The 23302-nt window shown below is 39.1% G+C and overlaps 1 protein-coding gene and 1 long non-coding RNA gene across 2 annotated transcripts; one reads left to right on the top strand and one right to left on the bottom strand.

Moving 5' to 3' along the window:
• The first annotated feature begins 927 nt into the window (after positions 1-927).
• Positions 928-19775, top strand: recql5 (RecQ helicase-like 5). The gene is made up of 19 exons (XM_041778382.1): positions 928-1069; positions 1290-1411; positions 2065-2580; positions 2753-2849; positions 2930-3041; positions 3210-3372; positions 3452-3534; positions 14708-14926; positions 15019-15115; positions 15548-15584; positions 15673-15731; positions 16577-16647; positions 16741-16834; positions 16914-17090; positions 17169-17782; positions 17862-17907; positions 19044-19265; positions 19342-19414; positions 19482-19775. Exons 1-19 carry the CDS (start codon positions 973-975, stop codon positions 19568-19570), a joined length of 2988 nt encoding a protein of 995 aa, XP_041634316.1. The 5' UTR covers positions 928-972; the 3' UTR covers positions 19571-19775.
• Positions 5738-12215, bottom strand: LOC121503820. The gene is made up of 3 exons (XR_005991397.1): positions 11666-12215; positions 6441-6559; positions 5738-6370 (listed from the first exon to the last, which is right to left on the bottom strand). It is a non-coding gene; the product is annotated as an uncharacterized LOC121503820 (long non-coding RNA).
• Positions 19776-23302: the final 3527 nt, after the last annotated feature.

Raw genomic sequence — 23302 nt, forward strand, 5'->3', positions numbered from 1 at the left:
CAAAGCTGTCTACCCTGCTGTGGTCTACAAATCCATATTGTTCTAATATACATCGGTGTTACACATAATTATTGATCAGTGTTGTCCCAATACCACTGTCATTCAGCATTACAACGCAAGGTGTCATCGATATCGTAATACTGATCAACATTTTACTTTCAATCAATCAGTCTCGAAAGTATCAAAGACACTTTACAACATAACAGTTACTAATAATCATCATTAGCTCTCCTTATAATGAGACAAAGTTATGATCTAGAAAATCCAAACAAAATGTACTTGTCAGCACAGCAAAAATGGAGTTGAAAATATTTATTCCTAACTGTCGGTAGCCTATTATGTAAAATTTGCTATGAAACATTAAGCTACTTAATTTATTTTCATAATTAGGTCCTTTGTACAGAGTATAATATTGTATGTAAAATATAAAAAATATATATTTTTTTTAATCTGAAAGGCCTATTTTCTACCATTTGCCTTCATTATACTCAAATTAGACACATGGAAGTACAGAAAACCGTGGGAAAAAAAATACCATTTGACATACAACTATATGGAAATAGGCTAAATACATAGTGGTATCTAGTTATGATTGAGTGCAGAGCTCTGTTTCGATTTTGCGTTGTTTTGTTTTTGGTTTTGAGGTCCATTTAATTTTTTAAATATAATACATCCCATTAAAATATATAAATTCAAAATTAATAATTGTTTTTACAGTCCGTTGCGTTGCTTTCATAATAAAAATGCGACCAAAAAAAGTTTGTAATAAAGCGTCAAGTTGTTCTGTCATCGCCATTATCATGAAAATATCGTCCAGGTTAAAAAAAAAAACACTTTCTAAATAAATAAAAGCGGTTAACAGAGGCCTGACTTCGTTTTCAGTTTCAGTTTAACGCTAACGTCATGACGACATCGGCCTGCGACGACGGTGCGCGGAGACTTTTGTATGAGTTCCTTAGGAAGAGACAGAAGATGACAACAAGTTTAAAACAGTCTTTAAAGAAACACTTTGGATTTGATACATTTCGGTCGAAACTACAGGAAGATGTTGTCAAATCTGTTATCAAGGGTAAGGCGGTTTATATTTTATTTAAGCTGAGTGATAGCAGTTTATCCGAAGCTATGCTAATTAGCAGACGTGATGTGGCTCATAACAACAGGAGAGTTTTTAAATCTGAAGATGAGGCTTGGTTTGTTTTTTGTGTGACTTCTCCTTCACAGGACAGCGCTGACAGGCCAAGATGATGTATAATAAAGTGTTAGTGCTGACCTCTGTTGTTCTCCTGCAGGTGACAGGGATGTTTTTGTATGCATGCCTACTGGAGCAGGAAAGTCTCTCTGCTACCAGCTACCTGCAGTCCTGTCTGAGGGAATTACTCTGGTTATATCCCCGCTAATCGCCCTTATTCAGGTCAGTCTCTCACTGTGAAAGCCCTCCAAACTCATGGTCAGTTTAAATTTTAGTCATTTCACTTGAATCCCTGTTAGTAGATCATAAACAAAGAGATTTAACCAAAATATCAATACGTTTTGCAGTAATATGGCAACCAAATAATTTGTTTGACTACACTGTTAGTGCATTGGATATGTATCCCTATGCTGAGTTCATAATTTTGTCACATTGCTTTTCTGTTTCCTACTTTTAACAAAACATGAGATTTAATTCCATTTATGAATAGTTTTCTTTTTAAATGGAATTATTTCGGCAGTGAAAATGCAAAATATCCTTTTTCAATTTTCTTCATAATTACTGCCAAATGTACATTTGTACTATTGCATTTCAGAAGGAACGTTGCTAGCCTATTTGTGAAAGTTGAACAATGCTAAGTTGTTTCAAAATGACAAGTATGGACCCATTTTGTATATTTTTCAATCTTCAGTTTTTTACTCATAATCGATCTGAAATGACCTTGGGTTTAAGATATGTCTGAAGATTTGTAATTTTGACAGCCAAAAATTGTACATTTTAGATACTCTGGGTCATCAAAATGCCAGTTTGTCTTGCTTGAAATCATGTTGTATTGAAAAGCGTTGAAAGTTTTGACAGTTTTGGTTTCGCTCCAGGACCAAGTGGACCGCCTAAAGAGTCTAAACATCCCCGCCTGTTCTATCAACTCCAAGCTTCCCGTGGGTGAGCGCCGCCTCATCTTGGCTGACTTGGGAAGCAGAAGCCCCAAACTGAAGCTGCTCTACATCACCCCTGAAATGGTTGCCTCTCCCTCCTTCCAGCCCTGCCTTACAGACCTGTGCTCCCGCGGCCTCTTGTCTTACCTGGCCGTGGACGAGGCTCACTGCGTCTCCCAGTGGGGACACGACTTCCGGCCGGACTACCTCAAACTGGGCGAGCTGCGGGCCCGAATGCCAGGGGTTCCCTGTTTGGCCCTGACTGCCACAGCACCAAAGAACGTACAAGAGGACATTGTGAAGTCCCTGGGGCTGCAGTCACCACTGTCCTTCATGACACCTGTCTTCCGCAGTAACTTGCACTACGATGTGATTTTCAGGGAGCTGCTGCCGAACCCGTATGTTCACCTCCATGCCTTCATTAAGAAGTCACTGGACAGCAGCTCTAATGAACAGGTTGGTGGACTGCACTGCGTTTCTCCAGCTCTATGTAGGTTCACTCGTAACCTAGTTTGATCCCCAGATCAGGATTTGAACCTGCCAATAATGCGTAGAAATAGAACTTACTCTTAGCTGGTGCAACAGGCCCTGACTTACTAAACCTTCTGTTTGTATTATGTCTTAACAGGGTTGTGGGATTGTTTACTGTCGAACCAGAGAAGGATGTGAAACTGTCGCCTATCAGCTGACCAAGCTTGGAGTTGTGTCCAAGCCTTATCATGCAGGTGAGGTTTTTCTTTTCTAGGCTGGCAGATCATTAAACAAGACCCATGTTAAAAATGCTTTCCACGCACTTTATTTGTAGGTCTAAAGGCAGGAGAGCGAACAGAGGTGCAGAATGAGTGGATGCAGGGGAAGGTGCTGGTTATTGTTGCCACCATAAGCTTCGGTATGGGAGTAGACAAGGCCAATGTCAGGTCAGGAAGTTTCTTTTTGTTGCTTCTTCAGATATATGCAAAACATCCTGAAATTTGTGAAGTGAGCTAAATGTGTAAACAAAGACAGTAGTTTTCTGAAACTGCATGTGTGAAACAGCTTACAATGCTGTATTATAATTAAGTTTTTATGTGTTTGTTATTCTGCAGATTTGTAGCTCATTGGAACCTGGCAAAGTCCCTGGCCAGTTATTACCAAGAGTCAGGGCGTGCTGGACGAGACGGGCTTCCCTCCTCCTGTCGCACATACTACTCACAGAAAGACAAGGAGCAGCTCAACTTCCTCATCCGACAGGAAGTTGGACGCAGACAGGTGAGAAAAATCAAATATAAAGACATAAATTAAACTCTTTTTTTGAAGGTCTGTGAACATTTTGCATTCTTGTCTTTAGGAGAAACGCGGCACAGCAAAGGAGAGTGACAAATCAGCCATTAAAGACTTTGAAGCCATGGTGTCATTCTGTGAGCAAGAAGGGTGAGTAACACAGTCGGTCTGTGCACAAATGCAGCAGTTATTATGAACTGCATATAAACCAAAAGGTAATATCAGATAGTTATGTTAGGTTTTCACACATAACAGTTTTATTCACCAATCATCCATCAAATTCTGACCACCTGTGCAATTAAAGCATTCAGATATAATAGGTCTGACATCAATTTTATGTTCATGGCGCTACACTTTTAGTTGATGCCTATATGTTTAGAAACTAACTAGAACTGAGATGGGTAGTGCATTCAATTGAGCTGTGTTCCTAATATTTTGCCTACTTCATTTATGAACGTGACTGGAAAATTCTTGCACATCACCATTACATTGAATTTCATTAGATTTTAGAGGCTGATCAGTGCACATGAAGCATAACTTTCTGCTACATGGATGCTTTCCTTCATAAAATGAAATTATAGTGCTGTTTTAGGTTTTGAACAGTAGAGGGCAGAGTTGACCTGTGAGGTTTGATAGGAAGCACTTTTAGGAAAATCATCCTTATTTCCCAGTTAATGACACCACATAATAAAACAGCTCAAGACAAAGTCATATTTTTTGCAGTGGTTGCTATAAAATGTGGCCAATATGCACTTTTTTTTCCAACGAAAGTGTAATTATTTGGTGTAGTATGTAAAGGCTAACCAGAAAGGTCAGTTGTTCAAAACCGCATCAGATTTCACTGGATTCCCAAGCATCATAGAAAGTGGACTCGAGGAACATTTTTTAAAATTCATTTAAAGGACCTGACTAATTCCTACTCTAGCTCCATCATTGCATCTCCATCTAATATCTACCCTGTGTTTTGGAAATGTCCTGTGGTAGATATTTGAAAAACCACCAACAACCAGCTTGGATTTCCTCTGTTACTCACTGGACACCTGTACCAAAGTGTTATACTTTTGCCAGTGACTGGCGACATTGCTCAATTTTATCCCTCTCTTTTTTTTTTTTTTTTTTTAAAGGGGGTGGGGGTGAAATTGAGTGGTAATTTGCCAGTACAATGTTTTAGAATCTTTTTTAATTCAACTTTATATTTAAACATGAACAAGGTCTACCAGTTGCACAGTAATAAAATAATAACATTGCAAACATCACAGACAAAGCAACATTTCATAAATTAAACAGAAAAAAGGTCTGATGTATGTATCAGCCTGTTGTAGTAGTAATTACACAATTGATGGCTCGCTTTAGCTTTGTTTGCTTTAGCTAAAACTAACTTAACTTCACTAGCTAGCTTTGGAGTTAATGTTACCATGTAAGACAATATAGCTATCATAGCTAAAGCTTACAGGGCTAAAGAGATTTACTGTTCATGTAACTATTCCTAAAACAGGTCAATCTTTCGCAAACGTAGCATAATCTTACACAGTTGATGTAGCTTTGTAAGTTTTAGCTATGTTAGTCATAGCTCTACATTAGCTTTAGGTCAAGCTATATAGCTGTTATCTGTGAATCTTACCTAGCTAAAATAGCTTTCTTAGCTTTAGATCAGCAATGTAAGCTAAGTAGCTACATTTTATACATAGCTGACACATCTTTGATAGCTTTAGATAAAGCTATGTAGCTACACTGCCTACATATCTTATGTAGCTAATGTAGCTTTGTAAGCTTTAAATAAAGCTAAGTTAGTCATGTAGCTACTCTGTCTACATGGCTAATGTAGCTTCTTCAGCTTTATATTTAGTCACGTTGCTACATCACCTACCCATATTATGTAGTTAACATAGCTTTGTTAGCTTTAGATTCAGCTATGTTAGCTATATAGCTAATGCAGGTTTTTTAGCCTTAGCTTTAACTTTATAAAGCATACATGAAGCTACATTTTTTTGTGCCAATAATCCAATCTTAAACCAGCTAGGATCTGGATAATCTAGACTTTATTGATCAAGGTAATAACAAAATCTTACCATAAAGTTCTGAATAACTCAAACTTGAGATTTTTATCCAGATTAAACCAGGATAAAATTATCCGATTTTATCCAACATTTAATCCTTTTCTGACAATAAATGACCTGATTACATGACTTAATCCTGGTAACTTTTTCTTGTTTTATTACCTTTGAACAACTGGGCCCTGAATTTACTTGAATATGACCTAGTAAAATTCAAAAATGATCAGTACTTGTTTTAGTACCACTGCAGCACATATGGAAATCCCGAACACACAATGTTGAGTCATTTCTTCATTTTATTCACAAAAACGTGCAACTTTTACACCCTGTCTTAATATATTTGTGCCACTAAGAACATGCTGTCTCTTTCACTCATGGCTTTTAGTTTAACATACAAATGTATATCAATGGTTGAAATAATGTACAGTGTATTGTTTAAACACACCTGGTAAAACACTATCAAAGTATTACAAATTTGACTTTCTTTATGTCTAACCAGCAGCTTTTAAAGGTCTACTAGTTGTTGTAGCTCTTTAATCGGGTTGGCCTCTTTATTTCTCAGGACAAAGGCACTGTTGTGATCCTTTTAAACACCTGCAGGGATTCTTCTGAGGAATGTAGCTCCTCCTGAAAACCCTGACAGATGTAGCAGCCTGTCAGCACATCCTTCTCTGTCTGTTGTCAGAGGGCTGGGCTCCCATAATGCCACTGAACACACCTTAAATGAGACATGATCTCTCAGTGAAGTGTCACACAAGTTCATCTCATAATAACAACACCATGACACTCGGTAGGAGCGCAGGATTTCTCAATAGAGCGTCAGAAAAGATGCTCTGATCAGATGCTTGATCCTTTCGTCTTTTTGTTCCTACAGCAGCAGCAGCAACAGCCACAGGTCACGCAGGTCAGCACCACCATGAGCAGAACCACCACTGCAAAAAAAAAGCAGCATTACAATCAGCTCTTCTCATGAAAAGAACTTCTAATCAAGCAGAGACTTACGGATAAAGGTTAAGACAACAAAGAAAGCTCCCAGCTCAATAGGGTTTGCATTGGGTAGACCGTTCAGCTTCGCCCAGATCCTGTTCAGGATGGTCAGCGTCTCTTCTCTGGCATCCATCCTAGATAAACAAAGAGGAGGTGGAGACATTTTGGTGTTATTTCAGGAGAAGATGATATGCTTTATTAATCCCTCAAGGGGAAATCCAATTTTTACACCCTGTTTTTGAATTTGGTACACACACAGGCTGAAATACTTGCACATATATAAACAGGATCCTATGGTTATGTTTTAATGGGGAGATTTGAAATTGAGGTGCCTCTGCAACATAGTGCACCCACCCAGAGTGTCTGTGGAAGTAAGACCTCAGTCCAATAAATTCAAAGGATAAAAAAGCTGAAGTCATGTAGGTCAGGGTAGGTCGTCTTGGTCCTGTGCTGTTCTGTCCTCCTGATGGTAATCCTCCAGGCCCATGCCCCATATGTCCAGGTGTCTTCCCAGCTGACCCCCCCATGACGCACGTGTCCACCCCCACCTGAAAAGTGCACCAGGTGCTCATAAAAGCACAGCTGCCACTCCCGTATCAAGAAGCTGACCCTTGCCGTCCTAACTCTCCTGAGCAAACCAACATTAGACACACAGTCTTGCCAGCAACACCCAAAAATGCGAGGAGTTGTCACAAAAGATTCTGGCCATCGCCCCTGGCCATCAGTCAACCTTCAGGCCTCACAAGACTATTGTAAGATGGGAAAGACCAAGGACCAAAATACTTTGACTTTTGTCCACCTGCTTAGATACTGGGAACGCCACACTGCCTTGCTCGGGGAACCCATCGCTCCATGGGTGGGTCCAAGTCTGCAGTTGATCTCAGACTCGCAGTCAGTTAATCAGTAGATTATGCTGTTAGACATGTATGGAGTCAAGCTTAACACATGTCTGCATGAGTCGCTTGGCAGCCAAGGCTAAGCTCGGTGGCGTCAGGGCCTTTTTACCCATGGTAGTATATCCAAAGACTGCCGGCAGTTTCTGAGCTGTTGGGACACCCACTGCACGTCCAGGTGCTCGTGGAAACCCTGCTACCTGCCCAGATGGTAGCCTAGACCGTGCTCACATGCCACATCCACCCCCCATCCACCCTGCTATTCTTTCAACATATTACCTTCCCATGCCCCTGGTAATATGCAAGGACATCAAGAGCATAACCAGGGTTGTGTCAATCATCCTTACCGCCCAGTGATGCCCTCAGGGGGGCCACATCTTCGCCCTACTTCAGCCTCAATTTTTAGCCCAAACATGACTAAAAGTTCTGCACTGTGTTTTGATACCAAGTCCTAGATAGCCGATCCTGGGTAATTTCTATGAATTTTTTAACCCAAGAACTGCAAGTGGACTTCTGCACATCATCTAAGTTGCACAGATACATCAGTTAAGTGTCAGATGTTTTTGTAACTCAAGGTTTTTGGGTTAAAAATATGACTAGAATCTGTAGACTTTTCAAGGCTTTGATACTTTAGATACTATCAATCACAACAGAGATTACTTTGTCTTAAAAAAAAAACTGATTCAGCCCACTTTTTTTAAATTGAGACTTTTTCCCATTGAGTTTTAGCCTGAGGATCTCATGCAGCATATTTTAACATAAAGCAGGAATAGATCAGAATTATATGACAGTTTTAAAAGTGGTAAAAAGAAGGGATGTGAGTGTCTCCTCTTTAAAATGATCCTATTTTAACCTAAATTAATGGGCTACTATCTGATTCCCTGACAATTAATAAGGATATAGAGAAGTTTGATCCATTTATTGCAAACTGATTATGGAATCCCAATATCGTTTTTTGCTATATAAAGCTGAAAAAAAAGGAAATAAGATTGTTTACTCATTATCTGACTGTCCAAGTATCAGGTCTTCAGGATGTTTGTCGACACCTCAGGACGTGAGGCGACACTGCTGCTTTGTTTACATAAGCACTGAACTTTGACTTTGTTTATCTTTGGTCATGATAAAAGGCTGTTAGACAGTGTGTGTGTCTGTGGTTTTAAAGAGAAAGAAGGATGTTTGCAGTGTAAGACAACCATCTATCAGTGTATAGGACAAAAGTGTGTGTGTATTTTTATGCCAAGTCAAAGTCTGTTTACCCTGGTGATGATGCCCAGTAAAGTGCAAGTGGATAGCGTGTTCTGAAGTAACTATCTTTTCTGTAAGGCAGTGTTCTTTAAAAGACAGAAACCAGGGCTCTGCTCCATGGTGGTGATGTCTGGAGAGGTGTTGGTTGTATAATGTGTTCAGGAATAACCAAAAGACTGATGCTGTGCTAGTTTTTCTCTAAGACTGTTTGCTAAAATGATAGAAACCAGGGCTCTACTTCATGGTGTTGATTGCAGTTAGACTGTCATGTTTTGCATGGGTGGTGTTAAAGGTGTCAAGTTGATGCATGATTTACAGATTAGTGTGTTATTGTGATCTGCAGTAAAATATGACACTGGGTGTGACAGCCATAAGTCACAGTTTGATTTATTGGATGAACAGCTTAACACAACATTATTAAACAATTCTAAATATGACAGGATGCAGTTTAATATTTTAAACTGGAAGGTTTTGCATGCAGTTTAACTCACAGTTAAATGGAATACATATTTCCTGTTTTTAGTGCAATATCACCACATTGTATAAGTACAGTGGTGTGTAGGGCTGGGTGTTGCTAAGAACCTCACGATTCAATTCGATTTTGATTCTTTAGGTTGCGATTCAATTCAATATTGATTCGATATTGATTTAAATGCTTTGATGTTGATTCAGTAAGAAGTAGAGATACACAGATGACCTGCTGACAATTTTTAATAATTGTTTTAATGCCCATGTGACCATATGTGGTAGGTCACCTCACAATTTTTAGCAAGAAAACATCTGAAAATAAAAATTTGCACAATAATTACTTATTTGTGCATAAGGAGTACAAAAATAAAAAAAAACATGCCAGTTCTGTACAAACACTGAAAAAGTAAAGTGCATGTAAACTATAATAATATTTCTTTCCACTTGGAAATTGTGATAAACCTCACGTAACATGGTTATGGTTGGTTGTTGTTTGGTCGAGTGCGGCCTCCGTCCATACAATGCGAATCACATGCACAGTGACCCCTACTGGCCAGAAGGTGAATCGATTCAGAGGATTTTGCTGAATCGATATTGAATTGAGGGGGGAAATATTGCGATGCATCGATTAATCGATATTTTTACCCACCCCTAGTGGTGTGAAAAAGTATTTGCCCCCTTTCTGATTCCCGAGTTTTTTGCTGATTTATCACACTTAAATGTTTCGGCTCATCAAACCAATTTTTAAACCCAGGAATCAGAAAGGGGGCAAAGGGGGCTTTTTCACACCACTGTAAATTGGTCTGATTAATTCCCTTCATTGTGTCTTGATGACATATGTTGGACATACCTTTCCTACTGATGGAATACCCATTAAGCAGAGGGCTGCACCAACAGTCACAATTTCATTGTTTAAAAATATGAGCATTCACATTAAAAATTTTGCAGAAGTCTCAATGAATTACAATAAATAGTAACAGTTTTTTCTCAGTAAACACTGAATGATTTCCCTCTCAGCATGCATGCATTTGATGTTTTAGGTGGAGGCCTGGGTATAATGTTCAAGCTAGTTACCAGCTATGCTAAGAGTAACTGGTGCTAATTAAGAGGTGAAAAACAAAGCTTTTGTATTGATTTATAATTAGGAAAAATGTGTTGCAAGCGTAGGTATTGTGTCAAACATGGAAAAATAGAAATTATACTTAAGATATGAGTTATAGCTAGTTTGAACTCTACTTTTTCATTTGTTACATTTCATAGTCAGATTGAATGCTAAATGGACACACCCATTCACTCTAAATGTATACGCTGATCGCAGAGATTGCAGAAATTGGCCATCAGTATTAGCTAATCCCATTCATACTCATCCACACACATTTACACACCGTTACAAGCAATGGAAGCAACTTGGGGGTAAGTGTCTGGCCCAAGACACATCGACATGTGACTGGGGATTGAACCCATGACCTTATGATTGCTGGACACCCGACTCTACCTACTGATCCACAGTTGCCCATTTATTTGTAAAACCATGCATATATTACATTCAATTCGTAACCTAAGCCAGCTAAGTGCATGGAAAAAAATTCTCCCATTTCACAAGATGAAAGCAAAACAAAACAAGGTCTCTGAGCTGTTTATCCTTTTAAAACTAGGGATGTCACAGTTAGGGGTCGACTGATAATCAGTCGTGTTTCTCTTCCCTTTTGCTCCATATTCACTTTCCACAGTCTCACCTTATGTCCCGCTCACAACACCATGTAAGAGGCTAGATGTTATGAGTAATAAGCAATCAACACTAAAGCCAGGGTGACTCAGTTCATTACTTGCTAAAAAAGTGTGCAACTCTGACACCAATGCGTCTTTCTTTCTGGCTTTGTTTTCTGTCTCTGCAGTGTCCCTTTATGCCCCGCCCACTTTAAATGTATGGCATCACTTCCTGTTTTCCTGCTGCTACTGTGTTGCTTTGTGCCATTTCTCATGTCGACAGAGCTAGAGCTAAACTCTTTATTTTTTTTGATTGTTAAATTTTGCTTTTGTCACATTAGTTTGTTTGTCTTAGTAAAGGCACGTCGGTTTTTAATATTGCTTATCGGTTACATGAACTACTAATCAGCATATTAGCCCCGAAAAACTGATATCAGTCTACAGTAGTCAAGGCAATTGCAATTTCACCATTTTGCATCAGCAGCTGGGTATAACTTATTCCCTCCGTTATGTTTTAATGACAACTATCAGAAGAAAATGATCCTAAAACAGAGTCAGTATACTTACTAAAGCTTTGCAAAAGTAGATATACATCAGCAACTATTCCTCCTGAGAGTTTCTGTACTTGCAAGCTGAAAATCTGTACCAATTTTTGTGTATTTTCTTTAAAAGATAAAGACCAAAAAAGCTTTTTTCCCTCAGTTTTTTATCTGTTCAGGCAGACAGTCTCCACTGATGAATCTGCACCTTTTTGGGTTTTCATGTTGAGTTCTTACTTTAAAGCATTTCAATCCTGGGAAAAAATGTACAGGATCAAGTATATAGGCTAGTTTAACTTCCCTTTGCATGTTTGCTCCTAAGAAGTCTGTATTTTGAAACACATTCTCCACATTCTTCTGAAAACAGACGCACCGCTTAGGCACCTACCTGTGAGAGTTTGTTGTTTTCACTCGCTGAGCCCAGCCCTCACTGAGGGGCAAATCAGTGACAGACCAGAAGTAAGCAAACCAGTTGATGATGATTATGATGACGGTGATGATGATGATGAGGAGGCAGTAACGTCTTCCTCAGAGGAGAAGTGTTGACTTTTTTTGAGCATGCGGTTTATTGTGAAAACCAGCAGTGTGCCCGCCAGGGGAGACGTCCGCAGATGCTACCTTAGATTAGCAGTCACTTTAGGATTAGCATTAGGAGGGATAAATCCTCACGTTGTGATGTTTGTCAGGGAGATGACAGGAGACACAATAAATCCCGTTTACCGCTCTTGTGTCCTCATCCAGGCTCCCTTCAGCTCTCTCTCCTCTGCTTTGTTGCTCTTCTTCTTCTTGGCTTTGACACAGAGTAGTTTTGAGCTGAGCGTTCTACTTCAGTGAGCCTGTTTTCTCTCTGGCACTCCTCGTGGGAGTGACTCCTCTTTTCTGAGCCTCCCCACCTCCTCCTCTGGTCAGACTGCTCCTCTTTCTTCCCTGGCCGTGGAGGCAGAGTTTGTGTTTCTACTGAGGTAGTCAGTATGTTGGTAGAGTGGCACACTTAGTGGGCGGGGTCCCAAACAGGCTGGGTCTGTGAGTTTGTGTGAATAACGGCTGTAACATAACACAGAACACTAGACTGTGCAGCCTTCCATAGAAATAATACAATGATTACATCTAGAGCTGGGTTTTTGATCGCTAGCATGGCATTACATCATCCAGAAGATGAAATCAAACTATATTAAGACCAGTTTCTCCTAAAATCCTGGTGTTATTTACTGTAATGTTTCAATATGAAGCATCTAAAGCTGAGACTAATCGCTCTGTGTCTAAAAGTCTTTGGTTTGTGGTTGTACTGTTAAATATAACTTTATTCCCTGTAAAAAGCAGCCCTGTAGACTTATTTCATAACAATCATTGATCTTTGTGTGTCGGTTACACAATAGCTGATAGATCAATGCTGCACTGGATGTTCTGTGTATGTTGCCATGTGACAAATAAAACACCAAAATGAGGATAAAAATAACAAATGCATCTTACTGCAACACTAGTTGAAAAAAATAAAGCTGTCAAACTTCTAGATTCATCTCATACAAAGTAAATTTTTTCAAGACTTTTTTTTATCTTGATGATACCAGCTTGCAAAAATCCACTATTTCACACTGTCCCATTCTGCTGCTGAAAGTTTTAGGCCCAGCTCTCTGTGGACACTCCAGTGATTGGTACTTGGGGGCAGGCCTGCCCACAGATTTGACTGGACCCCTGAAAAACCCAGAGAGTGGGCCCCCCACAGCTGTGATTTACTGATGATATCAACTGTGTGTGTTGGATCAGTAGCATTGGTGCTAGCATCCTGGCTAACAGTAATGCCATTTTGGAGCTGAAAGTGTATCTAGCTATTGTTGGGTTCTGATGTTGGAATCATTTATTATTGCTACTTTTTAACCCGTTTTACCACTTTTTTTACACCCATTATTGCCACTTCATCCTTTTAACTCATTGTTTTTGCTTTTGCCCATTTTTACCACTTTTATCCAATTTTTACCCTTTTCCCACCCTTTTCCATGTGTTTATTCATTTCTTTAAAGTCTTTCTGCAGCTTTTTGTTACATTTAGTCACATTTTGCTGTTTTTTTTTAAACTTTTTGCCCATTTTTGCCACTTTTTTGCCACTTTTACCCCATTTTCCCACGTTTGCCCTTTTATATCGATATATGCCAATTCTCACATATTTTAGCCACTTTTTCCAGCATTTTACCCATTTTCTACAATTTTTCCACTTATTTAAAACTTTTTGACACATTTATTTCATTTTTGCCCTTTTTCACCCTTTTTAAAATTTTTTCACCAGTTTGTTGCATTTTTTTTGCAATGTTTTGCCCATTTTGGCCACTTGTTTTTTTTGCCATTTTTAACCTTTATTTGCCAATTTTTGCCATTTTTCACCAATTTTTGCAACCTTTTGCCTATTTGTTGCATTGTTTTTCTTTTTTGACCCTTTTTTCCCATTGTTGCTTTTCTTTGCCAATTAGCCCCCCCTAATGGGCAGCCTTGCTTGGGGGTGAAATATGTTCATGTAGACATGGTGATTGATGATGATGATAAGAGGCCTCATGTTGATGATTTGTTGTTTATAGTTTTAGGAAAACAAACATATCTTATCAGCCAATCACATGGCAGCAACTAACACATGCAGACATACAGACTTGGTCAGTTCAGTGTGCTGAAGTTCAAACCAAGAGTCAGAATTGAGAAGAATGGTGATTTAAGGGACTTTAAATGAGCCATGCTTGTAGATGGTCTGAAAAATTCTGACCCTAACACTCTATATTGCAGCAGAACCTCAGACTTTGTAGACAATGCAGCATTTTTTTCAATCTGTTAACCAGTTTTTGTGAGTCCATGTGAGTTGTAGCCTCAGTTTCCTGTTCTTTATGAACACGAGTGGCACTCAATGTTGTGTTCTGCTGCTGTTGCCCATCTGCTGCAAGGTTTGACATGATAAGCATTCAGAAATGCTCTCCTGCATTGCCCTAGTGGTAATGAGTGGTTATTGTAGTTATTTTGTTGTCCTTCTATCAGGTCAAACCAGGCTGGTCATTCTCCTCTGACCCCTGACAATCAGGCAATTTAGCCCAGAGAGCTGCTGCTTACTGTAAATTTTGTCATTTTCTCACCGTTTTCTGTAAACCTTAGGACAAGGTCATAGAAACAACAAAATTCACCTCAAATCAAACCATGGTTCACATCCATAGAACAAGATTTAGCTGAAAAAGTGTGGTAGTACAGTGTAGAATTATATTTAGTCAACCCAGGATCTACAGTAAATAGGAATTGGAATTGGGAAAGGAAAGAGGAAGAAGGAAAAGGAATGAAAATAAAAAGTCACAAGGCTAATATGCACCCTACCTCAGAAAATTAGGAACCTATTTTAAGGAATTTAGCTCACAGATCAGTATGTTTTTCTTTTCTATAACTTTTTTTTTTTTTTGCCTTCTAGTTGCCGCCATGCCACCATCTCCAAGTTCTTCGGGGACCAGACGCCAAACTGTGCCGGCGCCTGTGACTTCTGTAAAAACCCCAAAATCGTCCGAGCTCAGCTGGCACGAGCGGCCGCGCTCAGTACTAAAACCGAAGCTGCGAGCAAAGAGCCTAAAGGAGCGTTCGGATTCTACCCGGAGCAGTACGAAGGAGGAAAGAAGGGCTACGGCTTTGAAAGGCACGACTACTTCAGTGAAGAATTTTGGATTTCTACCAATGAAACTAAGTAGAGTTGAACCTGTTGACTAACTCTGATGTTTAACCTTGCAGGTATGATGAACCTGAAGCTGGTAGCAGTGAAGACGACAGTGCAAAGAGGAAAAAGGACTTTTCTGATCTCTATAAGAAGCAGATGGGCCTTAGAAAAGTGAGCCATTAGCATCACTAACATGAACTCCTTTTAGTAACTTCTCTGCCTTTATAAACAACCTTAGCTGTGTGCAGCTTTCTGCATGTGTTTGCCAGCTGTTGGCAGCTGGATCATGTGAGGCCCCCTGAAAGAGGGGATTGTGGTGAATTGTTCCCACATGTTGGTTAAAAGTGGTGCAACTCTGAAGTAAAACTTTTCCACAGTGGGTGCAAGTGGAGGTGGTCTTCTTTATAACGGCATCATTAAAAGCAGGAATGCCATGAAAATAAAATAGTAAAACTGAGAGACATAAACGTCAAAAAGGCAGTAAGTGTTAGGATTTAACAGCGCATAGATCTGTGTTTAAATCCTCAAGTAATTCAAAATGTTGTTGTGATTCTCCATCTGAAAAATAGTATTTGTTCATGACCTTATGTCTGTGTTTTTCAGGGAGCAGACACTCAGAGAGAAGACTTTATTCCTCCAGGTAAAATCAAATGAAACACTGAATAATCACAAACAGAAATGGGTCTGCTTGGTACTTATTCCTGTTAGCGCTTTGTCCCTCTGTTTAGATGCTGACTGTCCGCTCAGAGACGCCTCCAGCCAGAGGATCCCCAGACTCACTGTGAAGGTACGACACAGCCCAGCAAACACATTCCTCACGCTCGTTACACTATTTAGCACGTCTTCAGGAATTCAGTGACTCATGTGCAAAGACATAAAGACAGAGCAGAGATGATAACACTGCTGAGGTAAATAAAAGCACCTGGAGACAAAACAAAGACTGAAGAGGTAATGGAAATTAAATCATGCCTCTCAGGCTCATATGTCTAAGAGAAATGTAAAGAATTTGCTCAACATGTCGGCACTTTGAAGCTTTAGATGTTTAGTAACCCTCATAAGGAGTTTCTTCTTCTCTGGCACAAAGGTGTGATAAACACCTGTTTCTTATTACCCGTAAATCTCTGATTGGACCAACACAGGCTTACATCACATTGATGCTAGTCTGGACCAGATGGGGCTAAATGGCTGAGAAGTTTGAAATATTTGTAATCACATGTTTTGATTCCAAAGTTGTTGGGACGTTGTGAAAACTGGATAAAAAGTGATTTCAAAATCTTTTTCAACCTTACAAAATTTAATAAGGCACAAGAAACTTCAAGAATATCAATTTTGGATATAAAAAAGATGCAAATCACTGTATTTTTTGGTATTCATATTTCACAAAACTTTTTTTAACTTGAGGTCTACAGAGGGATAGCTAAAAAAAAATTATTACAAATTATGCACTGTTAAATCTGAAGACTTTGTACTCTTCACATCATGTCTTGTAGAAAGTTTTTTAGATGAAGACACTTGCTGAGTGCTATGAAAAACTCCTCATACAAGGGAATCTTTTTTCTCTAACCAGCTTTGAGCTTTATTATCTCTCTTATACTGTCACACAATAAAATAACCTTTTCTGTTCTTTTTCAGGTCAGAGAGCACTGCCTGTCTTTGTTGCAGGAGGCGGCATATGGCCACCAGAGGGCAGAAGATGCATTCAAGTAATTCTGCAGACTTTTTTCCTCAAACATCAGCTCACTTTCTGCAGAGATGCCTCCCTATAGATCATATATACTGTCTTCTCCTTCCCTCAGCTGTGACCCCCTGTCTCTGGCCCTGGATATCGAATATGAAATTTTTAAAAGCAGCAAGTCATCGAACTTGTACAGAGCTGCTATTCTAAAGAGGGTAAATAAACCAAGTAGCACTGATGGAATAATATAAGGTAAAAGGAGATTTATTCCTAAATTTGTATCTGTACTTTAAGGTATCAGAGATGAAGAAAACAACTCCTGCCTCTGCTGGAGGAGAATGTGCAGAAGGAGAAAGGAGTGACAGTGAATCTAGAGAAACTGAGACAAAAATTCATGAAGCAACCACCTCCTCTTCATCGACCTGTCCCGAGGAGCTGCATGGGTTCACGTCTGCATCACAGATCTACTCAGTAAGATCACCTCACTGCTCACCTTAATTATAAGTGGGTTTTTGTGTCTGTTACATGTTTGCTGATTTATTCCTTTAGATGAAGCGGAAAAGAGTAGGAGCAGGCCAGAGAGGCTCGTCCAATCCCTTCCAGACAGCCAAGGATCTTATGCTGGCAAGTGAGACCAACAAGGAGATACAGAGCGGCGGATTTATCAGTGCAGGAAATTCAGACATGGACGCAGCTTTGGCTGTGACATCATCTATCAGAGCCAGAGCGAGCGCCATCGCGGCAACTCTGAACAGCCCAACAAAGACAGGAAGAACCATGAGCAAGAAACAGCAGAAGTTGGCTGAAGCAGCAAAGAGTTCTCGCAATATTTCCCAGTATTTTAAAAAGAAAGAGACAGTGGAGGAGAGACAGGAGGAAACAGAGACAGAGGAGACAGAGGCCCCTAACGGATTTGATGTTACATTTGCTGATGCTGAAGCTGAGGCTGAGGCTGAAGCTACTCCAGAAAACGGTGACCAGCAGGGGGAGCACAGTTCAGAGGAATCAGACATTTATGAAGTGATACAAGAAGAAAAGAAAAAAGAAATAATACTTATACCAGATGATGATGAGGAGGAGGAAGGAACTAAAATAACAGAGATTCAAGAGCAGGAAATGGAGCAGGAGCAGGTTCAAGACACATCCAAAGAGTCAATTACAGAGTAAGATGCCCCACCACACTTCTTTAGGAGGATGGAAAGGTCTTTCCTGTTTCTTATATGTTTATTTATTCTTTCACAGAGAAAACAAACCAGAAAAAGAAGCTAAATCACCTCTAATAACAGAGGTAAGTGTCTCGTTACTCTGATGGAATATTAAAGCTACATTTACAATCTGTTTCTGACTCTCTTCTCTATGAATAAAAGCATAAAAGGCTCCAGAATAAGTCTTTAGAATTGTTGTATGACAAAGTTAGTGTTAAGAGAATAACATTAAATTAGAAAACTGAATTTTCAAGGAGAAAAAGTTGTAAAAGAAAGTCAAGTTAGCAGAAAATGCTCTAGTGCTACGAGGCTTAAATCTTACATTTTTTAGAACAAGCCAGTATGACATTGGAAGACAGTTACATAGTACATAGATTTAATGTCTGTCATCAAGCAGATCCATATTGCAACGCTTCAAGTTGATATGCTTGTACTCAGTCAGAGAATAACTAGACCAACTGGTGTCATTTGAGGAGAAAAAGGCTGTAGTTACCATGTGGTTTAGTTGAAACGACAGCAAGCCTGTCAACAGTGGCAATCTGGGAAGATATTAGGGTTGATGCAGCTGTAGAGGCGCTTTTACTAGAACTCGACAACATTTCTTTATTATAAGAAAAAGTAAGAGCTGCACTGAAAGCTCTTTTTGGCAGAAAAGACTTATTTTATTTTATTTTATTTTTTGGCGGGGGCAGGGATTTATTCGAATAAGACTTAATGGCTAAGTATGCTTATGCAACGAGAAATTTGACTCTTATTAGCTTAGACTCTTGTTAGATTGAACGTTTAAGATATTTTGGATAAAGCAGGACTAAGGTCCTTATAATATGAGTTCTATTTTTGACACTCTGTGAATGTTAAACATTGACTGTGACCGTTGAGTGGTCATCAAAGTAACTCCATGACTGCTAAATGGTTGTCAGGGTAACTGTGTGACTGTTGAGTGTATAAGCTATGGTTTTTAGATATGTTTTAAAGGGTAATGTCAGGAGAGCAGTCAGCCACCTGTGCTAAACTCATGAATGTGGAATGTGTTGCCAGGCTTTGAGGCTGGCCTAGTTTAGAATCACTGGTCTAATAGACAGCCTGAGCTTTCTTGTGATATAATGACTTCATCACCTAGATGTTGAATTTCTTACATAAAGCCCCAATGCTGTACCAAAATGATCCATTAGCTTTATTTCCCACAAGTCTCTGATGATGTTTGTGTCTTTGTGTCCAGTCTACAGAGGATAAAAAGGTGAACAACGAGCACTCTCCTCCAGCAAAGCGCAGACGCCCTGCAGATGGACGTAGTAAAAGAGTAACATTCAACCCCGAAGTGCAGGAGAAGGTGCTGCACCCTGTAAAAGCAACACCTCCATCTGTGTCACTGAAGGAAGCAGCTGACATCGTGGTCAGATGCCTGGACCCCTTTTACTCTCAGGGAAAGTTTGCCACTAAGGTAAGAGCACTAGTTAGTTTGGCATGATTCATAGCACAGAGGAAATAAAATGGTTTAAACTCGTCTGCTGTTTCAGGAGCTGTTTAAGTCCTTCGCACGCTACTTGTCTCACCTTCTTGCAGAGCGGAAGATTCTGGAGAAAGACCAAGGTAAAGCAGGGTTAAAATGTTCAGCATGTGCAATGTTCTCTTTACTAACATCTCTTTGTTTTTGCAGTTAAAGCGGAAGCAAAAGCTCTCATCAAGACGTTCTTCAGCAGAGTGAAGCGCTGTGAGAACGAGGCTGACTGGAAGCACCTTAAATGACCACACAGCTGTGATGGGAAGGGAAATAAAGCCATGTTTAAAGGGTGAAACCCTTCCTCTTTGATTGTGCCTAAGCTTCCCTTTTCCAGTTATCTCAGGCTTAAACACAGACTTTGGCCACAGAAATGTACGTTTGATTTGCTGCTAGAGTTCTGCTTTTACTGTGTCAATAATTAAGCAATATCAAGTCCACTGTAAAAGAAGAGAGAACACTGGTCCGACTATGTCTTTACTGATAGGACAAGAGTGCTTTTTCTGTTCAAGTTGTACGTGATCCTTTAACTGGTCTGTTTCACTTCCGTACGGGACTCAGAAAGAACTGCACTTTCCCATTTTTAAGTGCTAATATCCAAAGGAAAATGATTGAAGTTTAAAGCTGGCTAATCTTTATCTTATGTTAAAAAATACGAACGAAAGCCCTTTGAAAAAACAGGTGGATCAACAGCCAAAATTTAGCTTTATGACACTTCAGTTGGAGCTAAATGCTGATGTCGGCATGCTAAACTTCAGTGTCTGAAGTTTTAAGTATGAGTTACATGCTCTCTTGCCTTCCCTCCTCAGCTATTCTATTCCTGTAATGAACACTGCAAGGAGCCACATTTGTAAATTAAAAATTTCAGTGTAAACACTAGGCTATATTTTCTGGCTGACTCTGGTTAACAGTGTCTATGTTTTTGTCATGTTTTCATTTTTAAGACTATGATTTAGCATCACATAGGAATATAGAAGGAAAAGAGGTTAAGAAAAGACAAGAAAGATGGTTGGGGAAAAAATCAACAGTTATGTAGCAGACTTATGCTAATAACCTCCCTTGTTTGATTCATGGCACAGTATTTTAATTATTGCTGAATTGTTAATATAATACAGTCAAAACAAGGCTGTGTTTGTTGCAAACAACTCTCAGCAAAACTTGTCTCAAAATACGTGAAGCTTTGAGTGCCCCTATTTTGTAACCATCATGACAATATTTAATGGTTTTCGGCTGCTAAACTGGAAATGTCCCTTTTCATTTCAGAAATCTGGTCACCTTAGTCAACACAGCTGTTGATAAAGATACAACATGCTGTGTTTTTTTTAATTTCGAATGCTAAAATGAAACAAAACTAGTGAGAAAAAAATAGCACTTGGACATTAATCAACAGAATAAGTATCAATACAGACTCAAGGTTCGACAAAAACAATGTAAAATTTATTTCAATGGTGTTAATTCAAGTCTAGCATCTGTCAGCATGGAGGAGGTGGAGTTTATTACCTATAACCAGTGCTGCAGCGAATCAGCAGAGGGAGCTCTTTTTACTTTGACTTCACTCCTGGGCGGCTGTTGTCCAGTCCACGTTAATATAGAGTCTAATGTGCCAATGCTGATTTTCAACATTTAGCCTGCAATGTTAGCAAAAGAGATTTTCCAATGCTATTTTTAGATATTCATTAAAATTGACTGGAAAAACACAGACTGCTGCTACTTCATTAGCTGTTTATAGCATTACACTCAATGCTTGACCAGACAATCTGCTGCTAATATCGAACAAAAATACAATGACTTTGTTTTTAAGGTTGCGTGGTTAGGGTACAGTTGTTTTGCGAGGACAAGCTTTCTGAAACTGTCAAAAACCAACACCGATCGAACTTTTGTTATTAGTAAAGCTCTCGATAGCATGCTAATATAAGCACTTGACAGTGAGTATCGCCCGTCATAAGCTTAAAAGTTAAATTTATTTTAGCTTGAAATTTGACCTGTTGAAAAGGTAAAAGTTTATAAAGATATAAGGGCTCATCCTCTGGGGACCATGACCAAGCCTGTACTGAAATTAAAGAAAAATCCAGCAGTTGTTGAAATATCTGTATAGACCTATGGACAGGAAGGCCATCCTTTGAGCCGAAATACATGGCTACGGAGCGTTAAAAATAAATTAAATGAGGGGAAAAGCTTGAAAATTATTGAAGTGTTTGAAACGTCTTAAAAAAAACTTGATAAACATTTTACTGCTGCTATGTGTTTTTCTTAGGCTGCTAGCTAAAAGGCTCTGGTAAAAAAATAGCGTGATGGTCCTTTTTGTGTTGTCTTTTACCAGAAATAAAGAAAATTGATTATCTTAGGGATAGAATGTGTGTGTGTTGGTTTTTAAAATGTTGTCTAGTGAGGGGAAATGTTTCTTAAATAGTGCCTGTCAGACTGAGGGAGGCTTTTGTCTCTTCTTCAGTAATGGTAAAACCCAAACAGAGCTGTGTCTGTCTGTGCAGTTGCTCTTTGCTCGTCCATGTTTGCAATAAAGTAAAAGAACACTGACTGAATGAGACCTCCTCTCTTTGCTTTAACCATCTTTTCAAATGGAAATATAAAACTCTCCTATTCAAATGGAAATTTATAACTCTCCGCGGCTTTAAGAAAAGGAGATGGAGAGACGTCGGTGCCGGGGAAGCTTACTGTCAAATAAACGGTGACGTCACCTCCAATGGTGATGCCTTCATGCACTCCTCGTAAATTACGACTAAGGAATACTAAAAATGTTATGGAAACAGTTGAAACTTTATCATTTATTTCAGAAGGGAGCATTTTTGTTAAAAGCCTACCACAGGGCTTAACCACGTCAAACTATGGTTGGTAATTAGAGCTCTGACTCAAACAGCCCTGCGAAAAAGCCTATTTGAGCCTTAGAAATTTAGAAAAATACAGGACAGAGAAATAAAAATTTTGCAAATACAACCCCAATTCCAAAAAATGTTGGGGCACTGTGTAAAACGTAAATAAAATCAATAAAATTATTGTCAGATGTCATAAACACATAGTTTATTCACAGTAGATCAAAAACAATATATCAGATGTTACTTAGACATTTTACCATTTTGTTAAAAATATCAGCTTAGTTTGTATTTGATGACATCTCAAAAGAGGAGGGACAGGGGAACAAAAGATTGGAAACGTAAGTTAAGATGAAAAATAGCTAATTGGGTCAGTTGGTAAAAGGTCAGTAACATGACTGGGTATAAAAGGAGCATTTTAGAGATGCAGAAACTGCAAAAATTGCTTCTAAAAATTTTGGAACAACTTCAGATATATTTTTCTCAATATAAGATTGTCCATCATCTAAAGTACATAATATTATCAAAAGTTTCAAAGAATCATTGTCCATCAACACAGTTCGTCAAGCCATCCATAAATGAAAGTTAAAGATGTATCGTGCAAAGAAGAACACGCGTGTAAGCACGGTCCAGAAACGCCACCATCTACTCTGGGCCAAAGCCCATTTCAGGCAACATGGAAAACTGTTCTGTGGTCACATGAATGACAAACTGAAAGTCTTCTTGGAAAATATAGATGCCATGTTCTGCAGCTAAAGAGGAGAGGGACCATTGGTCATGTTATCAGCGCACGGTTTAAAAGCCTGCATCTCTGATGGTAGGGGGTTGTGTTAGTGCCTATGGTGTGAACAGATTACACATCTGTCTTACTTTTTGGAGATGTGCTGCAGCAGTCAAATTTAAAATAAGCAAATGTTTTTCATGACATGGTAAAATGTCTCAGTTTCAACATCTGATAAGTTGTTTATGTTTTATTGGGAATAAAATATGGGTTTATGATAATGAATTCAGTTTTTTTTTTGTTATGATGTTATGTAGCATTCCAACTTTTTTGTTATAGGGAATGTGTTTTACACGATGTTATAAAAAGGTGATCAGCAGCATTATTAACCCAACCACAGGAGGCAGTGCTGCAACTACAGGATCAAATAA

The sequence above is a fragment of the Cheilinus undulatus genome, linkage group 21 (genome assembly GCF_018320785.1).
Source record: "Cheilinus undulatus linkage group 21, ASM1832078v1, whole genome shotgun sequence".
In the NCBI taxonomy this organism is placed as follows: Eukaryota; Metazoa; Chordata; class Actinopteri; order Labriformes; family Labridae; genus Cheilinus; species Cheilinus undulatus.